Below are 23,117 nucleotides of genomic sequence, written 5' to 3'. Positions count from 1 at the left end.
TTACTCTAGTTTAGATCATCTGTTTATTTCAAATAAATAGAATTTATAATTGCAAATTAGAAAATTATATCATAGGCATTTATTTTAAGTTTGTGTGTTCCATTTAAGTTTTTCCTACGAAAATTTAAATTTACGGTATCGGCTCATTGTACGCGTGCACGGTGTTCATGAATGCGTAAATTTGTGCAAATAAAGAGCTTGGATTTAAAGAAAGTAAGCCAATAGATAAGATTGATGGACCTAGAAAACTGATTAAGGGTTGACTTCCAAATTGTATAATTTGAAGAAAAAAAATGAATTGCACAATTTAAAAGTAAAAAAAACAATACATTGTATAAACTGAAAATGAAATTTTTATTCAGATTGCACAATTCAAAGGTCATTTTTAACCACAAAATAATTTTTTTTGGGTATTTAAGAGAGTGCCAAAAGAAATCTGTTGGGTCAATTTTAATGATCCGCTTGTGTTGTAAAGCCCAACTTTATATCAGGCAATTTTGTATACCTTCAAAGGAATAAGAACTTCTTTTCCAACTTATAAATATAGTTTATGATTCTTATTTTTTAAAATTTATTGCAAAAAGTTTAGTGTTATAAAATATTAATAAAATCGTGACATAAAATTATTTATTTTTTAAAATACGTATCAACCAACATGCATTCGATCGTTTTAAAATGTAAAATTTCGTCATAATTTTATTTTTCAAAAATATTTTAAAAAATAAAAGCGATCGTTTTAAAATGTAAAATTTCGTCATAATTTTATTTTTTTAAAATGTTTTAAAAATTAAAAGGATGAGTAATTTTAAATTATTTTAAACCCTAATTTTTAATTAATGTGAAACTATTAAATATAGGATAAACTCAAAATTTATGGTAAATAGAACCCTCTGTAGAAACTTTAATGTGTTAAAAAAGTTTATGTTTCATGTTTGCTAGATACAATTCACTGATTTTTATTATACTTTTAATCTCACTCATAAATTTGTTAATTAAAATTTAATAATTAAACAAATTCAACATCTTAGTCTGATAATCCATGGAAATACTATTTTGTAATATTGCTTACCAAAAGCTGAATATACAAAAAACATTTTGAAAAAAAAATCATTTAACAATAACAATAACAATATTACAAAAATTATATATGCATTGAAGATGCCTATTTAAATTTAATTTAATGTAATACATTAATGCATTTTTTAACATTATTTTATTAAAAAAAGGTATATGCACTACATATGATCAGTTATAATCTGGTTTAAGAAATTAATTTGTTTTATTAACATTTTTTATGAACAACGTGGCATGATATATATATATATATATATATATATATATATATATATATATATATATATATATATATATATATATATATATATAATATTAAAAAGAAAAAGAAGGAAAAATTGTTGTAAGTGCATTATTCTCTACTTTTTATTTCTTCAACTTTTTTTTTCTCTCCATCATTGTTCTTTACTATTGTTCCATCTTTTTTCTATATCATCTCTCTTTATTTACTATATTTATTTTCTTTGTCTTTTTTTCTTTTTCTTTTAACTTTTTTCTATCTGATATTTAATACTATAACTTATATATTCTTTTTTGAAGTTTGACCATAAAAAGTTAAAGGGATAATGACATTATTTGATTTTTTTTATATAATCTTCATGCTTATTCATTCATAATTATGTTATATAATTTATCTTCAGTTGTCTATTAATTTTTTTATTGATTTTATATTTATATTAGTTGACTTATATATAATTATGAATCGGTCCTTTTTATTAAATTTATATTTGTATAATTTAATTTATGTATTAGTGTTTTTTATTTACTTTATTTATGTCAATTAAATTATTTTTTATTTTGCATCTGGTCATTTTTATTATATTTTTAATTATGTTATTTATCATTTACCGATAATCTTATTAAATTTATAATTATGTTATTTTATTTATTTGTGATTTATTGATCCATACCTAATAATTTATTTAAAATTATTAAAAAAAAAAATCACTTGTTATTAAAATTTGTCGAGATGTCATGAGGAAGACAACATTTTGGTGAGAAGCACAACGAAGAGGATCAACAACTTCGTTTGGATTCCATACATGAATAGAAAAAAGAAAAGCTTGAATACAAGAGGAAATAGCAAAACAAATTGTAGCACAACGGTACAATATGTGATTAAAGGAATAAGTCTTTCACAAATATGACATTATGAGGCGTAAACTTGGAAAAGCAAGAAGAGACAAATTTGGAAGAAATTTATCACCTAAAAGGGATCCTTACCGCATAAATGATGTACTCTATAATGGAACACACAAGCTTGAAGATTTTGGTGGCAACCTAATATGGTGGACATGAAATGTCATGAATTTAAAGATGTACTACAAGGATGTTACATTTAAAATATTTGACTACTTGGTAAATCCAAGCATGAGCATTAAAAAATGTGACAAACTCGAAAAAATCTTATTATAAACTAAGTTTCCTAAAATGCGACTATATAAGAGTTTAAAAACGTGGCTAACTTGGAAAAAAAGAGTATAAATTAAACATAAAAAATTGTGACGATAAATGTCTGAACATTGTAAACTCAAGTACAACTCGATCATAGGCTGAAAATAAAGTGCAAACTCGTTCATTTAATAATCTTATTATATTTTATCGGGTCCAAAAAGGTCTAAAATGCTAATGATCTTATTACGAGATCCAAAAAATATATTAACTACCCTAAAATAAGGGAAATATAATATATAAGAGATATATTAATTTATACTTAATAAAAAGATATAATTCATTTACAATATAACAAAATCCAATAATAATATTTATATGTTATTTTTATGGCTAAAAAAGCTATAAATATTAGTCACCATAAGAACTATAATCATCTTAGATTATTACTCGCATATATTCACTTAAAAATTTATTATTAACTTGAGATCAAATAATTTTTTTAGATAAATTTTCTCTACTTAATTATTTAAAGTTCGATCACATGTCAACATTTCAGTCAATCCACCTCAGAGATTGTTTGACGAAATCTGATAAGAATATATTAGTAATGTTAAGAAGGCTTAGAAATGATATCATGTTATCTTGAATGAATTATATTTGTATGTATCTATTTGTAATTCCATTTTGAGTCAGGTTGCATATCTTGAGTGGTGCATGTAATCTTGCGGAAAGCATGGTGGCTCTTGGCCTTAAACTTCTTTGCAAACTTATACATTGTTCTATAGCTGTTGTACAGGTCAACACATGATATGAGTTTTTCTCTGGTCTTATGGTAGTTACATACTACATGCTCATGCATTTTTGCTACAACGATGATTAAAATGTGCATAAGCAAAATCTTGATGATAGAGATAGAAAAAGGGGATTCATGCAAGTCAAACTTCAAGCAAGAGGCAGATCAAGCGGTCACACTAAGAAATGTGTTTCTAGAGCAATGGTGAATTACTAGGAGGAAATAAAGTTAATTTCTATTAACTCTATAATATTTTATTTGGAATTAATACCCTATTTTTTTTCATTTTATTAAATGGTTAGTGTATGTAACTAAGTTCTACCTCAATTATGTTATAGCTCCTCTTATACACTCTAACTTATTTCTTTCTTTTATTTACACTAATTTTGCATGATCAACCTTCATTTATATATATATATATATATATATATATATATATATATATATATATATATATATATATAAAACAAAATCTATTTAAAATTATTCTCTCTATTATATTCCCAAATCTATTATATTCCCAAATGAATAAATAAGGATAGAAAAGAAATATCAATATTTATAAACAAAAGTGGTAGGATAATAAGTATTAAAATAATAGATTGGGAGTAAATCCTAATATGTGTTAAGGATTTTGGGTGAAAACACAACTTTAAAACCTTTCATAATTTTTTCTTATGATTTAATTCAATATTTTCCAAATTAAAATAGCTTCAAAAATAAATTACTTTTTATAGTATTCACATATTTATATATCTTTATATATCGAATACAATTTAAACTTTAAGATTCATCATTAATGTTGTCTAAGATACATCTTATTTTATGTGCATATTTTGTACATCGATGGTTATGATAATAACAAAAGTATAAAAAAAAAATGTTATAAAATTCATTTCAAAGACAAATAATGTAAAGTGTGTGATGAATTTCAAAGATAAATTTATGAAAATTGTGCAATTTTATATTAAATGTATGAAATGCATAATTTACTTTTTAAATTATGAGTATGGTTCTTGATTTTCAAGTCGCTCTCCACAATATATTTTAGTTTCAATATTTTCATCTGCCTAAAGTTGTGCTATAACCTGACTTTATTATATATTTTTTGTTTTTTACTTTTTCTTTAAAATTGTGTTAATACTTGTTAACATGTTTTCACACTGTTTGTTTGTTTGTTTTAAGTATAATAATATTTTGATCTAATTTTTTAACTCACTTTAATTTATTATTTTAATCATTCTTTAATTTTTTGTTTTAATTTTTTCAATAGTGTAATATAACAATTGAAAGATGATTAAAATGATGGGTTAAAAATGAATAAAAAAAATTGGACGAAAATATCTTTATTCTTTTTAAACCTTACTTAAATTCATTGTTATAAAAGTATTTTGAGATGATGGATATTAAGTACAAGATAGAATCTTTTGAAAGTGAGTCATGAGTTTGCGAAGTGAGAGTCTCTTACTCTCTATTCCAACTATGTTTAGGCTGAAGTCGGTTTCTTCCATCACAGTTGGTGGAGAGAGTATAGAAAAAATTCATTGCATTCAACTCTTCTTTTCAAAAGTACCAACTACAATATCCTTGAGCAGTGATGAAAAGAAAATCACTGAAAATTCACTGTTATTCCGAGGAAGGAAAAAATAAATAAAAATATTATAAATAATTAAAATGGAGCTTTTATTACTAATTGAAAATCAATATAATGCTTTAGACTTAATTATATTTTTAATTTTTTTATAAGCTTTAAAATTTTCAAGTATTTAATAAATTTTTATGATTGATACTTAATAAATTTATATTTTTTAATTGAATTTTTGTTATTAAATTTTTAGTTAGCAGAATAATGTGATTATTAATTTCATATCATTAAAATTTTGTAAGATTGAAGATTTCTAAATTTATAGTTAGTTAAATAATAATTAAATATAAGTCACGGTCAATTAAATGTGATTTCCTTTCTTCCTTTTGGTCAATCAGAAAGAACTCAATCATGTGGTGTTATTTGATTGTTAATTGTTGGGTCAAGTAGTGCATTTGTTATCAGAGGTTGATTTTCAAGTACTAAGTTAACACACTAATAAGCATATAATTGCCTTTATTTTTTACCCAACACAAGTTTTGGTCCGTGATTAAAGAAAAAATAATAAAAGCATGATTTTATATACATAAGAAAAAGAAAATCAAACATAACCCAAAACATGTTTACTAACACAATATTGAGAAAATTGAAAAAAAAAATGAAAATGTAATAAAATTGTGTTTCATAACATCATTTTAGTTGAGATGAACAAAATTAAATTTAAATCATAATTTGAAATACAACTTTATTTTTATTTTAAATTTGGGTTTCTGAACATTTACATATTCATAATTTTTTAAAAATCTGACAATAAGTTTTTTTTAACCAATAAGTTTGCCGAATTATAAACCTATAAGTTCGTTTAACTTCAACTACAATACTACCACTACGTTATTTCAGTGGATGAAAATTTTATATATTAGTAAACCAAATTATAATTCCTTTTTTCAAGAACTAACTCTCTATTGACTGATAAAATAAAAGTCTAAAAATATATTTAAGTTTTTTTTTTTACGTGGATAAATTATTTTCTCAAGTCCATTATTTTAATTTCTTTTACATCATTTAAATTTACGAATCACTCAACATTAATGCCACATAATAACGAATGACCCACTCGGTTACTACATAATATTGTCAAAAACATTTTTTACATACTCATCCAATAAGCCTTATTTCACCCAACGAGTGAGACCACCATGACTTCTATGACTTTCTAAAACATATACATATCTTCGTTCGACGACCAGATTCTTAAAAAGATAACAAATAAAGTTCAGAGAAAAAGTTTTAGAAAAATTCAATTTTGTATAAAATAAAAATCTACGTATAATTCAATATTTTAATAATAAAATATTTGAATATCATTTATAATATATATATATATATAATTAATAAAAAAAATCATTGTTTTACAACAAATTAAAACTATTCATAAAAATACTAACATTTAAATAAATGAATATATTAATCAAATATTAACAACTATTAAAACGATATAAATTATAGTTAGTTATATTATAAAACATTCGGTTCGGTGTTGTTGTTTAGTAATGTAGAAGAAATACATCTAGAAAGAGTTTTTTCTTCTTTTTTTTCTTTTTGTACATATTGATAATATTAATAAATAGAATAAATTCATTTGCAACATTTATTTTAGCATAAGATAATTGATAATTTCAGTAATGCTAATTAAGGGTGGTTAAAGGATTCAAATGGTGAAATTTAATCTATAATAATTCAAATTTATACTGCTACTTAATTTTGTGATCAGACAAGGCATTTTAAGAGGGTAATAAGTTGTTTTGAAAAAAATTAAATGGTTTATGACATAGTATGTTGTTTGGGTAAAGAATTTTGAAAGACAGTAATTGTTGAAACTCATTATAGTAATTGAATTATTATTGGTTGGATTACGATTTGAAATAAATTTTGTTGAAATCCAAATACATATATTTTATATTTTAAATTCAATGTACTTAATACAAACTCTGTCCATGCATACAGGTCCAGTTTTTCCACAGGAGGTTAGGTTAAGGTTACTAGGCATTTTTGTAACGGTAATATTCATGATTTAGGAGAAAAAGAGAAAGAAAATTTTGTATCACCTTTTTGTTACCTACTAAAACATAAATGAATTTTGTTCAGATCCAAATACATATATTTTAGTTGGAGTGCTTTGTCACGGCTTTTACCTATAAACAAAACATTAATTCTCGCTAAAACAAAAATGATCTTGTTCAAATCTTGTTCAAATCTAAATACATATATTTTAGATGGAATGATGGAAGAAGGAAGGGAGTTTTGCCTTTATGTTTCGTCACCATTTTATTCTTAAAAAGTATTTTAAAAAATAAAAAAATTAAAATTATCCCATGTCTCAACTCCTAAACAATATAAAATTATTGGACATGATAAAAATAATATTTAATCTAACTTAAATTAAAATAAAAAACAATCCAAATATAATTTATCTAATTAAAATAATTTCCATTATAATTCTAATCTATTTTATTGAATTCACATAGTAGATTTTTAAAATATAATTCATCATCACCATCCTGCTAACTTGACTGTGACTTTTATTACAAATCATATAATTTTCTTACATGATAATATAAATTAATTCCACTTTCATATAAAACATTGTTTACTGACTTAGCCGATCTTGAATTCAACACTTATTATTAGATAAAAATTATTAAGCAAATTATATAATATATATATATATAATATTTTCTTTTAATTTTATGAAATGATATTTTATAAGTGATAGTGATTTAAAAATAGCCAGATTCAGTTGTTTTTAATAATAAAAGGATCTAGTATGAATAAAATTATTATAAAAAAAATCATTATGTTCAAATACACAATCCATCTAGAAACCACTTTACTAAAGTTCTCTAACTTTTCTATATGAGTTTTTTTTCTCTGATAATTTGATTGAAGAAGAACCGAGACCGTAGGAGTTATCCTCGCGGCAAGCTCTTCAATTTGGACCGATCAGTTTCTCCGTTCGCGTAAGTTAAGTTTCAACCCTCTTTTGGTATAATTCTGTTTTATGTTGCATGTGATATGTCTTGATCGTTCTTGTATGTTTCTATGTGTGGATAGAACATCTTGTGGAGTTAGAGGTATTTGGCTTTTATATAGTTGTTTAAGCATGATAACATGTAAAAGAAGCTAATTATATTATTTTTAAGTTATAAATATGTCTGAATTATAAATTGTATGATTGTACTGTGATTTGTTGTAGTATATGAGTTGTGGAGGGATATGTGATGTGTGAAACCATGGAATTTAGGTTTAATTATGCTTGTTTAGAAATGCTTGATGTTTCTTAATGCACGTGAGATCAATTGATATTGATAGTTGTGATAAATTTGTGTTTGATATGTGCATGACATTTGTAAAGGTTCTTGGGGATGTTTAGAACTAATTTGGGAATGCAAGATTATGCATAATCATATTCTACAAAATTATGCAAAGTTGTTGGGTGAGCAATTGTTCCTTGGGCGAATTCTAAGTTAAGTGTTCACTGACTTGGGAGTCCCTAGGTGAGCATTTACTCACTGTGTGAATTCTAAGTAAATGGTTGTTATGATCGAGCGCTTACCACTAGGCCAAAAATTATAGTTAATAGTCAGTGCGCGACTCTTTTTACTTAATAGTGTAACAACCAAAGCGTCACGATTCGATTGTAACCTGGCCACTTAGCCCCTGTCACAAGACAATTGATGCCACCTGCAACAATCTTCCCCTCAACAATTGTCCTACTAGGAATCCCACTCTTGGATTGTGACTTGGTCCACCTGGGCTTCGCCACGTGATAATTGTGCAACCCACAACAATCTCCCCCTTAACAATTGTGCACTAGGAATCGAACTCATGACCTTGGCTTTGATACCAATATTGGGAAAAACCCCCGAAAATCACTTTATTAATAGATAAATAAAATAAACACAAGAAAACACATAAATAACTCTTCCATGTCCTTTGACCCGAGTATCCACACTCTCAAAAATAATAATTCTACTCAAACTTCACAACGCTCGTATTACAAGAGTATAAGAAATAAGAAAAGTCAAATACAAGCTAGAAGTGTCTTTTTGACTTGGGGTAAGGAACGTCATGGACTTAGAGCCTATTATATAGTCACTAACACCCACCCCCTTGGTTATCCTAGGCGGTGTGAAACTTTTCAAAACATGTTATTTTTATCAGTCCAACATGGGTTCACTAACTTAGGAGTTGTTGGGCAAGCACTTACTCGCTGGGAGAATTATTAATGGATGTTTCCCTTGGAATTCTAATGATATACTCGTTGGGCGAGCAATCTAGTCGTTGGTCGAAAGTGCCTTTTTGCCCAACGAGAAGATGAATGGGTGTATGTTTTCTATATCTGAATATTAATGGTATTTGAATCACACACACACACATCTGTAAGCATAGAATGTGATGTGATTTATAGAATTTCAAGGAGGAATTATGTGTTGAGGTAATTAGTGTATACATTGGCATAATGATTCAATATAGTACTATCCTTTCTATAATAATTATTCTACTTACACTTAAGTAGAGTAGAGTAGGTTATGTCATGAAGAGATTAAGTAGGTCATAGTCATTGAATTTGGTAAAGTCCTATATGCGAAGGAGATTTACCTTGTAAGTGGTTGGATGATAACCCCTTAAGACCAAACTCCATAGAGTTTGGGAACCATTGCAGGTGCAAACCACTAGTGAGTCAGACGTCAAGTGCATGTATCCAGATAATTGAGTTTAGTGTCAACTACTTGTGTTATTATAGATCATATATATGTTTTATACCATGTTTGTAAGTATTTGGCATGATTTAAACATATATGTGTGAATATATCTTTTGCACATTATCTTACCATTCTTTTGTGTTTCTGTCTTGTGTTGTTTTGTGATAATCACTTATTCGTTGGGAGCAAACGTGATTGTAGTTTGTGAGGTATCTCTGGAATAAGGATGTCAAAAAAATTTTGTACCTGTAGGTATCTACGGATAAAACCCATAACGGTTGAGAAACAGATATTAAAAATGGATACCTGCTACCTACGGGTATGAGTATTTTTGATACCCGCATGTTAACGGGACGAATACGAGTGTTATAGTATCCGTACCCGTGGATACCCGTACCTGTGGATACTCGTACCCGCTAAACTTTAATTCACAAAAATACCCTCATATATATATATATATATATTAATAAAAAATATTTTGACCTAATTTTTTCTAAGTTGCACATCTTGTCTTTTGTCTTTATTTTTCTAGCTTTAAGTATTGGTACGTTGTCTTCTTCCAAATACGTTGACATTCTTCTTTATTTTTTCTTTGAAATTGGGCATATACATCAAACCCTATATAGACAATGACGTTTATGGTATCAAATGACGGAGTTAAAAAAAATAAGAATACTTGGCACGTGGCACTTGAGGTTTATTAACTTTTAAGAATTGAATTTTATTAACGTCTAAGAATTGAAAAATATGGTTCCATATGAGTTTTCTTATTTAATTGATTTTTTGGTTTATTATTTTAATGTTTCATGAGTTTCGTATGAATTGAAAATTACTATCATATGACTTCTATCATCTTAATAGCATTTTTGTTTATTATTTTATTATTTCATGAGTTTCGTATGCATCGAAAACCACTAACGTATGAATTTTATTATTTTAATAGCAGGGACACAATTTTGGTTTGTCAAGATTAATCATTGGTATAATTTATGTATTATAATTTTTTTTACAACCTCTTTGATAGATTTTTTTATAGTATAGAAACATTAAAAAGTCATTGATTTTATGCATTTGTAATATTCTAAATTAATGATATCTACGAATTTATATAAATTATCTAAATATGTATTGGTTTGTTGTATAACATGTCTACTGAAAAAATTTATACTCCCAATGAAGGTGAATAACAAGTGAAAAATACCTGTAATGTTGGTCAATCAAATGTAGGGGAATCAAATAATGTTCCTATGAATGAAGGTGATGAAATTAATACTTTTTTAAAATTTCATGCAAACATAACCTACAATATAAATTGTTAGTAACTTTTTATTTGTTTATTTTTCAGGAATCAATCGGAGAAAGTGAGCTTGTTGATCCAAACACTAATTAAAGAATTTCTATTATGTTGAAGGTCATTTTATATTTACTTTTATAATTATTTGGACTTGTATGAACCTGAGTTTATTTGAACTTTTATTTAAAATCTATGACAGTGATGTATTTTATTTTATTTTATTTGAATTTATGATTAAATATTATTTTTTAAATAATTTTGTAAAAATATGCGAGTACCCACATAACAGATACCCGATTAATATAGGTACGTGTACACAACAAATATTGATCTTACGGGTAGGGTATGAAGGAGCTACTACCCGTATCCTACCTGCCCTGTAACATCCCTACTCTGGAACGAGGAACCATATGTTAGGGTGAAGGAATGTTAGTTTATGTACATATCTTATTAGTTTAGTTGAAGTGTACAAATAATATGTTTTATAGTCCTATCTCTTATAAAATTGTATTAATATGTTCTATACACAGGAATTATCTATTTTGAACACTAGGATTAAAAATTCTATTTTATTAGTTTTAAGCTGTTAAAATTGGAGTGTTACAATTTTTGTTAATTTTTTGACAAACATAAAATTTAAAATATTTTTACCATAAATTTAATGTCTAAATTATTTCGATTTGATAAATTATGCCTATAGTATAAAGTTATATGTTTAAATTATTCTTTAATATCAATTTAAAAAAATAATTTATTATTTTTAGGTACAAGAAAAAAGATTGTGCATGCTTTCACATATAATAATAATTATTCAACCAGATAAGATAACGCTTGGATTTTATATCATTTTCAAGAAAATGACCCGAAATTATTATACAAAATAATACAACAGGTATTATAAAACTTGTTCTATGTTTTGCTGGAACAAATAGGATTCTCTTATTTTTTATTTACTTTATTTAATTTAATATATAATTTTGTTAAAATATATGTTTTTAACCCGTATTCTTGGTCGGATTTCGTTGAAAGATCACGTGATAAATAATCTGACCCATGATGTAAACCAATTATGTCATGTCATTCCTCAAAACAACAAAATTTAATGTCAACATTTACAAATGCGTATTAAAATCAACTCAGCTTAAACAAAATTGTTCTAGAAAACTAAAATAATTTATTATATGAAAACTCAAATTTTTTTATATTTCTGGTTAGATATAATAAAAAAGAAATATGTAATTAGCACGGTATAAAAAAGAAAATGAAAAGAAAAGTGGGTGAGTGTTGATCTGATTGATTTATCAGGTATAAATAATTCAGTGATCTCTTCACTGTATTTTTAATTGATAAATTTATCACTATTTTCCTGCTCTGCGTCTCATGAAACCCCACCCCTCTTGTGTGGGTAGGTGCTTTCTCTGTTCTTCTGTTCTCTTCACTGTCTTCTTCCCTTCTCAGCTTCCCCTAACCCTTCTTATTCAAACTTCTCACCACCTTCTAGATTCTTCCGCCGATCCTTCTCCATCATAACCGTTATCTCCGGCTACCACTCACTACCTTCCTCCGCCACTTATCTAGGTCAGGTCACTCTTTCTCTCTTTCTCTATCTCTTCGTAGTTTGTATCGCTTCTGTATTTATTCGCACAGCCACGCTCGCTCTCAGATTCTGGCAGGGGTGTTTATGCACGCGAATCGGATTTGTATGAACTCAATCGATGGGGCACAAAAAGCGAAACCCTGCGCCGCGCACGAAACAATCCGCGGCGGCTTCTCCGGCGGTTCAATCCGGCGTCGGCGGAGCCGCCAACGGTGCCACCTCGCCGGACGCTGATGCTAGCAATGTTTCCGATCACAAACCACATAACCCTAGCAAGATCGAATTGGCTCCGCCCCCATCCGAGGGTTCTGAGTACTCCACAATCAAGCTCGAATGCGAGCGTGCTCTCACCACGCTCCGCCGCGGGAACCACAACAAGGCAATGAAGCTGTTGCGGGAGATTTGCGCCAGAGAGGAGGGTTCGCCTCACTCTGCGTTCGTCCACCGAGTTCACAGTCTCATGTGTTTCAAAACGGCAACGGTTATCACCGACCCGAGTTCGAAGCAGCGGCATTTGAAGAACGCGCTCGAGTCAGCGCGCCGAGCGGTGGAGCTTATGCCGAATTCTGTTGAGTACGCGCATTTCCGTGCCACGGTGATGTTGGAGGCGGCAACTGAAGGTAAAGATTACGAAGATGTGGTGCATGAGTGCGAGAGGGGGCTAGCCATCGAGAACCCCAGTGATCCTGCCAAGGAGACGTTGCAGGATGAAAGCGAGCAGAAAGCATCATCTACTGAGGAGCGTATTGCGCATGTGCAGAATGAGTTGAGACAGCTTATTCAGAAGTCAAATATAGCTTCCTTGTCGTCTTGGATGAAGAATTTGAGTAACGGGGAGGAGAGATTTCGGTTGATTCCGATAAGGAGGACTCCGGAGGACCCGATGGAGGTGAGGCTGGTTCAAACTAGAAGGCCTAATGAAATCAAGAAGGTGACCAAGACGCCCGAGGAAAGACGGAAGGAAATTGAAGTGCGAGTGGCTGCTGCCAGGCTTTTGCAGCAGAAGTCAGAGGCACCACAATCTCCGAATGAAGGAGATAGGGATGACAGACCATTGGATTCATCTGCAGGATCTGGTCAGAGGATTGGTGATAGGAGAAGGCATGGGAATGTGAAAAAGAGTGGCTTTACAGCGGAAAAGATGAAATGGGTACACTCCTATTGGAATTCGGTTACCATGGATAGGAAGAAGGACTTTCTTAGGGTTAAAATTTGTGATCTTAAGTCGCACTATGGGTCTTCGAAGGATACTTTGCCGAATGATATCTTGTCAGAGGCTCTGTCTTATGCTGAGGTCAATAAAAATTGGAAATTCTGGCCTTGCTGCAACTGTGAAGAGAAACATTCCAACCCGGATTCTCACAGGCATCATGTTGTGCAGGAGCATATGGGGAGTCTGTCGCCACAGATGCAGAGACTTCTGCCCCAAAATGTGGATAGTGAATGGATAGAGATGATTCTTAATTGTTCTTGGAAGCCTCTGGATGTCTTAGCTGCAGTTAGAATGCTTGATAATAAAGCAAGGTTCAAAAGTCCATCACTTCCTGAGGATTTGTACTTGGATCATCATACTCTGGACTATAATGTTTGTTTTAAAGAAGCAAGCAGCTCTTACATTGAGAAGGAAAGTTCAGGCGACACTCTTCGTAATTGTTTGGAAGAATGCAATAACCATTGTAAAATTATAGAAAATGATGTAAGAGAAGGTGTTGAAGACCAACTATCTGGGGTTGATCGCATTATTGATTGTTGGCCAGTATCTGATGATCCTGAGCGTGCAAAACTTCTGGGGAAAATTCATGCCATGTTTGAGACTCTTATTAGGCATAAATGTCTTGCTGCTAGTCATCTGAACAAGGTCATACAATTTACCATGGGTGAGATACAGGGTCTCGCTGCTGGTTCTCAACTTCTAAATCATGGCGTGGACCAAACACCAATGTGCATATGCTTTCTAGGACCTTCACAGCTTAAGACAATTTTCCAATTTCTGCAGGAAATATCTCACGCGTGTGGGTTGGCCAGAAATGCTGATAAAGGTAGTAGTCCCACAAATGATTCGCTGAATATCAGTCAGGGTCCCGAGATTAAAGACAAGATTGTACTCGATGGAGATGCATCACGACTCCTACTGGATGAGTGTTTACTGCAATCACAAGTCACTGCTGGTACAAATCAGGGGTCTGTCTTGGATGATGTGACCACCCCAAGGTCTCCAGATGGAATTTCATGCTATAACAATGCTTTACTATCCTGGATATTTTCAAGTTCCGCCATTGGGGATCAAGTGACATCATGGCTGCGGATCAGAGAAGATAAAATAAATAAAGGAAAGGAAATTGTCCAGATGCTTGAGAAAGAGTTTTATCACCTACAGGGCCTATGTGAGAAAAAGGGTGAGCGTTTAAGTTATGAGGAAGCACTGCAAACAGTAGAGGATCTATGTCTTGAAGAAGGTAAGAAGAGGGAAACTGTTGGGGAATTTGTTCAGCGAAGTTATGAATCTGTCTTAAGAAAACGAAGAGAAGAGCTCATTGAGAGTGAGAATGATATGATGTATGTCAGCAATAGGTTTGAGTTGGATGCTATATCAAATGTTTTGCAAGAAGCAGAAGCAAGGAATGTTAATCAATTTGGTTACGAGGAAACTTATGCTGGTGTGACTTCTCAATTATGTGACTTGGAATCTGGTGAAGAAGATGAATGGAGAATGAAGGACTACTTGCATCAAATGGATGGCTGCATAGAAAATGCTATTCAGAAACTGAAGGAGCATTTATCTATAGAGGTCAGTTTGTATGTTTCACATGTCTACAGAGATAACAGCAAGGATATCCTTCTTTGCTTTTATGTTCTAACCTTCCTTTTTCACCGTGTAGCTTAGCAAAATTGATGCCCGAATAATTAGAAGTGTCACAGAGATGCAGCAATTGGAATTCAAGCTTGGGCCTATTTCCGCTAATGATTATCGAGCAATATTAGTGCCTCTAGTGAAGTCGTACCTAAGGGTTTGTATTGAAACTGGTGAAGCGTGTGCTGTTGTTTTACCTTTCTCTTAAGTAATTGTTCCTTTGTTTTGATATTTTAGGCACTTTTGGAAGATTTGGCTGAGAAGGATGCAAGAGAGAAGTCTGATGCTGCAAGTGAAGCATTTTTGGCTGAACTTGCTCTAGATTCCAAAAAGACTGTTAAAGGCGGAAGTGAGAACACCAAACATGTCGAGAAAACAAAAGATAGGAAGAAGAATAAAGATCACAGAAAAGCAAGAGATTTGAAGGTGCTCGTCATGGATGTTTAATATGTCTATATATGGAGGTCATTGACTAATTGTCTTTGACAACTGACCAAACTTTCTTTCTCTTACAGGCCTCCGGTGATCATGTGCAGTTCTCAGTGGGATCTACAATTCCTGAGTCAGTATATATTTCCTTCTTTTTTCTTGATTTTTTATTGTGCTATCTTCTAAAATCACTGTCTGTCTTATAATTGTTTTTGATGTGTTTCTGTTACAGTTCCAATCTAGTTGCACCTGAAAGTGACTTCCTAGATCATGAGGCTGTTTCTATGAATGACGATGACTTAGAACAACTCGAAGAGGAATTTAGACGTAAAATTGAGCTAGAAGAGGAGGAAAAGAAGCTTGAAGAAACTTTGGAATTCCAGCGAAGGATAGAAAATGAAGCCAAACAGAGGCATCTTGCAGAGCAACAAAAAAGGTCATCTGGGTTTTACTTAGAAGTGGAAGAAGATCTTCAAGATTTTCAGACAAAGGCAGTTACGGATTCGCTAGATTCATACAAACATGTAAGAGAAACTATGCAAATAGGAATCTCTCTTTTTAGTTTCTCCTGTTCATGTAGGGAGACAGAATTTGCTATGGTCATTAATCTTGCTGTTACTTGGTTTTTACTTGGTTTGCACGGTTACCAAGAGTAATTATACAACTTTGCAAACAAACAAACGAAAGGAAATAATACTTTGTAAATGAGAATTTGTTATTAAAGTAATATACCTTTGAACTTATGCATATTTTTCAGGACCAGTTGGCACAGGATAATGGATCCCGAAGTAGTCTGGATGGTGTGCTTATGCCCACAACAAACGGTTCCATTTATTTGCATCAGTCAAAAGTTAAACAATGTTGGTGATTTGGATGTCCTAAAATGTGAAGTTTATTTATTTATTTTTTCACTTGAGGTTCTTCGCATTTATTTGTTTCATTTTTGCAGCAGATTTGCCTAATGGAGTTATTCGAGAGAATGGTCTACCTGTGGCTGATCGGCGCACTGGAAAAAAACATAAACGGAGGAATTCCTCCAGGCCAGTCGATGGAAAGATTGAATCTTTTTCATCAGAAAAAGAGAATACTGAGGATACACATCCTGAGTCTCACTTGAGAGAGAGATTGAAATTTAATAACAGTCAAGACAATAATAATGGTTAGTTAAGTTTGCCCAACTACTCTTTATGTTACGCTGCTGCATAAATGCCAAATTGGGGTCTTATTATCATATTTGATTCAATTCTTTTCAAAAGCAGTATTCACTCAGAATGAACTGTTACTACTTTGTGGCACTGTATGGCTTACAAAACGTACATTGTTTAGACAATTTGATTGCAGTGGTAGAACTGTGGGTTCAATATCTTGATATAGACCTCTTATTTTACTTTTTGCACCACGAAGTATCCTAGTCCTTTTACATGTCTGTAAGTCAGTTGTTGGGTGCTTGTTTAGTCATATTTTTTAACCGAGTCCATTTATCTGTCATTCTGTCATCATTCTCTTCGTTACATGGCTTTCTCTTTGAAGACATTACAACTTAATTAGCAGTAATGTTATCAGGTTCATTTTGTGGCTAATACTGTGGATGGGAAATTTAATAGCCAAACTTGTCTGCGAATTATATTCTCTTACGACTCTGCTTGTTTATTTATTTTTTTGATGGGCTTAGTTATAATGATTTATCTGTTATGGATAGAATGATTGCATGGTTTGGGATTAGTTTTCAAATAATTCTTATTTACATCCTTTTCCCCCAATGTACTTTCTTCTCATAAAGAGTTTCAGGTTAAAATATAATTTGTCACTTTTGCTTTCTTTCCTGGGAGGATTCTCTCAATATGTTAGTTGAAATGTTTGTTCATGCCGAAATCTTATTTCAGTTGGTAAGCCTAGTTGAAGGCATTTATAAGATATTTTATATAATACTAATAATAAAAGGCATCTTTGGTGTTTGAAAATTAATTTTCTGTTGCTTGGATGTGGCATCAGTGTGGCAGAATAATGGATCAAATGTGATGATAGAGTTACCTGTTAAAGATGCAGAGGAGGAAAGATTCCAGGCTGATCTTGAAATTGCTGTACGCCAAAGCCTGGGTATAACGTTTACATTCTATGCTTGCATATTCCTATTATTTTTATCTTTTACACGTCTAAGATGGATTCTTATACTTAACATATCTCTTTATTCATGCGAAATCCACTTCATTGTAAACACTATAGAAATAAAATGAAAATGGTCTTTTTTTTGGAAGACTTACCTTTCTCCTATTCTGACCCTTTGGCCTGTCGTTTTTTGTACCAGCCTCAACAGGATTAATTATGTGTGTGTGCGTGTGACTTACAAACTCAGTATATTACTAGGTGTTTACAGAAGATATACAATACCTAAATAGGAGATATTTCCTCTCAAGAAGAGAGACCGTCCACCCCATGCATAATTTCTACTTGACCTACAAGAAAAAGTTGACATAAACTATTAGCTGAGTTTTGAGAGCGAGGCCTATGTTTCATGCTCTAAAATGTAATTTTGTGTTTATCTTTAGGTTTCTAATACTCTAACCTCAAATTATGTTCTTCTTATCAGACACATTTCAAGCTCGGGGAAATTTGCCTTCGGCTTCCAGTTTAAGGATGTCTCAGAGAGCTTATTCAGTGGTAGATAGTGTTGATTGCCCGCCTATAGAAGACCCAACTGATAATTTGAATGGGGCTACTTTGCTTGGTACTGGACTGAAGAATGAAGTTGGCGAATATAATTGTTTTCTCAATGTTATTATACAGGTAGGTCTTAGTTTTCCACATAAGTATAAAATATCAATTGGTGTACTATTTTATTGATGTATAATTTTCTGTGGCCTAAAGCAATTTCGTTTCTTTGTTGAGCTCAGTCATTGTGGCATTTAAGACGCTTTCGAGTGGAATTTCTTGGCAGATCAAGAACAGAGCATGATCATGTGGGCAATCCTTGCGTTGTCTGTGCATTATACGAAATCTTTACTGCACTGGACATTGCATCAAAGGATTCAAGGAGAGAAGCAGTTGCACCTACATCCCTGCGGATAGCTCTAAGTAATCTGTATCCTCACAGTAGTTTCTTCCAGGAGGTAACTACATTAATATAAACAAATAATGAAGATATGTTTTATTTGACTGGTTTAATTAATATTCTGACTGACAATTGACAGGCTCAGATGAATGACGCTTCTGAGGTACTGGCAGTGATATTTGACTGCCTTCATCGGTCATTTACTCGTGGATCAAGTGTTTCTGATGAAGAATCAGCTGAAAGTAACTGCATAGGATCCTGGGATTGTGCAAATGATAGTTGTATAGCACATTCACTTTTTGGAATGAACATTTTTGAACAAATGAACTGCTATCACTGTGGTCTTGAATCCAGACATATGAAATATACTTCCTTCTTTCACAATATAAATGCCAGTGCTCTGCGTGATATGAAGGTATCTTTATAATATTTTCTTTTTACACTAGACAATTCTTGGTGTTCCTTATTTTCTGCTTCAGAGCACGAACAGACAATTATGCCTGTTAAGTACCTTATCTGGATCCCTTCTTCACTTGTTAGGAAAAGTCTTCTGCTAGTTTCTTCGATAATCTTTTGAATCTTGTGGAGATGAACCATCAGTTGGCTTGCGATCCAGAAGCTGATGGCTGTGGCAAGCTGAACCACATCCATCACTTTCTCTCAACTCCGCCCCATGTTTTTATGACAGGTACCTAAGGTTGTTGCTTATGGAATGTTGACACTTTTTATATGCTTTATTGATACTTTCACTTACATATTTATTATTTACAGTACTAGGTTGGCAAAATACATGTGAGAGTGCTGATGATATAACAGCAACTCTGGCTGCCCTTAGCACCACAATCAATATCAGTGCCCTTTATGGTGGTTTAAATCTTGAATGCACCCATAACTTGGTGTCAGTGGTATGTACTATAATGATAAACACGTAAGGAATTTTATATTTAGTTCGATTTCAAGCATCTAAGATGAATTTGGCTTTATTATTAACATTAGCCCATGAAAATTCTTTTTAAAATATTACCTTATTTGAAGGGACTGCTCTGGTAGTGAAAGGGTCCCATTTGCATTCTAAATGAGCTTAGGGTCCCATTTGCATTCTAAATGAGCTTATTCTAATAAAATGTGAGAAAAAAAATCTAAATGAAAACTTGAGATAAATAATATACTTCTATCATCGGCCCCTACCTCATTCTTCTATTTTTTTATTATGGTTTACGATCATCTTTTTTTTAGTGGAAGAAAAACAGTTATAACATGTAACACTTGCCACAATTGTCCGTCTTATGTCTGCTAATCTGTTATTTAACCTTTTAGGTTTGCTACTATGGTCAGCACTACCATTGCTTTGCTTATAGCCATGACCATGAACAATGGATTATGTACGATGATAAGACTGTCAAGGTGAGTTTAATCTAATAAACAGATGAGTTTCTTTTGTCATTCTTGGTGTGTAATTTTTTTTTCCTTAAATGACCAGGTAATTGGTGGATGGGCGGATGTTCTTACAATGTGTGAAAGAGGGCATCTGCAACCTCAGGTTCTTTTCTTTGAAGCTGTAAACTAAATTTTTGGTGGAAATGATAACATCATTTGCTGGACTGAAGAGTGTTGAGTTTGGCATCCTATTGGTTTCTGGTGTGGCCTTGTTTATGCAGATGCATTACATTTCTGCATAACACTAAAGTGGTTTAGGCAAATAAATTTGCGAAGTTGCAGTGATGTCAACTAGTTTTGGCATACATGCCTCTGATGGGATGTATAGCATTTTAAAATTTATGATACAATTCAGTTTAGATAGAAGCAGGTTCTGGTGGGGGAGAGTGACGACAAATGCATTTAGTGTAACAGAATGACGTAGAAGAACCCAGAGAGTGGTGTTTTGATACCGAACACATTTGGTTCGTTTTGAAAATATCAGATTCATTCCTTGTATCCTACCAATAAGCAGATTTTGGTATTTGCTAGATGAACTACAATTTGTGGAGGTTGACCAGCAATGTATGAGAAGATCTTAGGATGTTTTGTGATGGAAATAATTGCCCATTATTATCGGGAACATATAACATATGTACGAGGGGAGTTTATTCATGAGTCGTCGAAGAAATTTCCCTCCCACCCCCTCCCTAAAAACAGAAAAAGGGATATGTATAGTTCTTATACAATTAGATTTGTCAAAATGTCAGCTTCTTGTCACTTAAGCTGTAAAAGGAGTGCCGTTTCCTGGTCTACTGGACTACTATTCTCCCTTTCAAGATACCTTGTGTTGGAACGTGCTGCATGGCAGATTTTGTGCAACAGTAAATTGAGGAGCTTCCCTACTTTGGATCCACAACACTGTACTCTATTTTTGTTTACTTCCGCTTGGGTGTGGGATGGGGATCCGTAAGTTGAGTACGTTTGAAGCTAATTAACTAATCTTATCAATTTCTAGTTGCAGATGTTAACTGTAGTCTTGAGTGAGGAAAAAGCTGAGAGGTTTTGGCACAATTTTGTCCCACACTTTTTCGGAATAGCGTCAAGTGAGTTGGATTATTATTATATACCCCATTGTTCTATATACATTAGTGCAAAGTGTTGTGCGGTTTAACATCTAGAATTGTACTCGTCTTCCTTCTTTCTGTTAGATTTTTTTGAACTCAGTGCAAACATTTAAGCTAAATTACAAAATGTATAAAGACACTTTTTGGAGATCTTTGGTGTCATTGTCTCTGACTACATAACTCAGATTGTTAATCTTGATTTCCTGCCGTGATTTCGTAGTGTTATTAATATTGATGAAGTTTGTTAGAAATAATTGTAAACTCTACAAATACTGTAAGGTCCATCTGTAAATTGTATATTTTATCATTTCAGCATATAATGCGATACGTTTTTGGAACCCCTCTTATTTGTATTTGTATTTTTCATTTATGATATGTAAGCTAATTGAGAAAACAATTATTTTTTAGCAATATCAGAAGAAAAAAAAAATGGGGAAAGCTAAAGCTATAGCTGTTGAATATTCCATAGCATTTTCTCTTAACGAGATTCAGTGAATCTTTTATCGTCTGAACATAGGCTTGATTCAGTGGCCAATTTTCTTCAAAATCGTTGCCCCAAGTTTCCTTTGTGTTTTTAGGCTCTTTTTATTTTTTCTATAGCAACGATGATATTTGTGCTCTCTCCTAATTTGGACTTCTCATCCTTTAAGTCGTGTAGTATTGTGTGTGGAACTGGGTGCTATTGATAAGTTTGTTGGTATAACCACGAGTTTTCAATGGGAACTTCGACGAAAAATGTCTTTGTTTGAGTAGTTCTCGAAGGTCACACATTCACTGACAACTTCTGTTCCTTTATGTGGAATACTTTATCCTTTACATGTTTTTACTTTCCTGTTTATAATTATAAGTAAAAGGGATTGTGGTGATACCCTTTATAAACCCGCGAGGGGGCGCGAGGGGGCGCAAGAGTGGTTTAATGTCGAAAAAATATTAGTTAGTTGTTGGGAGATTTTCAACAATTTTTTTTTCTGCTTTTTCGAATTCAATATTGTTCTCTTTAAGAATGGAAATAGGTGTTCCTTAATAAGGGGTCTTTCTTCCTACACCTCCAAAATTTCTTCTACACCACACTCCCAAAATTATGTCGACTTTCAGAAGTCAAAATATATCATCTGAAGTGGATTTTCGAAATTCAAAAATTATCATCGAAAGTCAAAAAATATTTTTGAAAGTCGACTCCTGGAAGTAAAAAAATATTCTTGGAAGTCAACTTCCGAAAGTCAAAAAATATTCTCAGAAATTGACTTCCGGATGTCAAATAACATTTTTTTGACTTTCGTAAGTCAAAAAACAAATTTTATTTTGAATATTTTTAATTCTTTTTAAAATTTATATTTTTTAACTTTTAATGATTTTTTTTAGTTTATTATTTTATTTATTTTGTATGTTTTCATATTTCTTAATATATATTTTTATAAAAATATTAATATCTATATATATAATTTTATTTTTATTTAATATACTGAAAAATAAATATAAATATAAAAATAAGTAAAAAATTTATTCTGCTTCATTTAATTTTATTTAATATTTAATAATAAAACTTTAAATTAAAAAAATGATAAAAAAGAAATATATATACAAAATATATATATATATATCCGTTTTTTTTTAATTTTAAATTTCATTATTTATATATTATTTATATATTTTATTTTAAATATGATTTTTTAATTCTTTTTTATTTTTATTAAATTTTTAATAAATTATATAAAAATAAATTTAAATTTAAAAATATATA

The 23,117-nt window shown here is 31.2% G+C and overlaps 1 protein-coding gene across 3 annotated transcripts; it reads left to right on the top strand.

Moving 5' to 3' along the window:
* Window positions 1-12,258: 12,258 nt before the first annotated feature.
* Window positions 12,259-21,526, top strand: LOC114177975 (uncharacterized). Of its 3 annotated transcripts, XM_028063606.2 has the most exons (16): window positions 12,260-12,485; window positions 12,571-15,292; window positions 15,384-15,512; window positions 15,593-15,781; window positions 15,871-15,917; window positions 16,017-16,308; window positions 16,542-16,644; window positions 16,734-16,943; window positions 17,777-17,881; window positions 18,372-18,568; window positions 18,676-18,891; window positions 18,973-19,248; window positions 19,374-19,521; window positions 19,605-19,738; window positions 20,151-20,237; window positions 20,314-21,526. In XM_028063606.2, exons 2-16 carry the CDS (start codon window positions 12,623-12,625, stop codon window positions 20,398-20,400), a joined length of 4,890 nt encoding a protein of 1,629 aa, XP_027919407.2. In that variant the 5' UTR covers window positions 12,260-12,485; window positions 12,571-12,622; the 3' UTR covers window positions 20,401-21,526. The 3 variants fall into 3 exon arrangements, with proteins under 3 accessions (XP_085526741.1, XP_027919407.2, XP_027919408.2); XM_085670615.1 differs by having other exon boundaries at window positions 12,259-15,292; window positions 19,605-19,761; XM_028063607.2 differs by having other exon boundaries at window positions 12,260-15,292; window positions 16,737-16,943.
* The last annotated feature ends 1,591 nt before the right edge of the window (window positions 21,527-23,117 follow it).

Source organism: Vigna unguiculata, chromosome 3, assembly GCF_037176805.1.
Source record: "Vigna unguiculata cultivar grain cowpea cultivar isolate G323 ecotype 2 chromosome 3, ASM3717680v1, whole genome shotgun sequence".
Taxonomy (NCBI): domain Eukaryota; kingdom Viridiplantae; phylum Streptophyta; class Magnoliopsida; order Fabales; family Fabaceae; genus Vigna; species Vigna unguiculata.
This window is presented reverse-complemented; position numbering and strand designations above follow the sequence as displayed.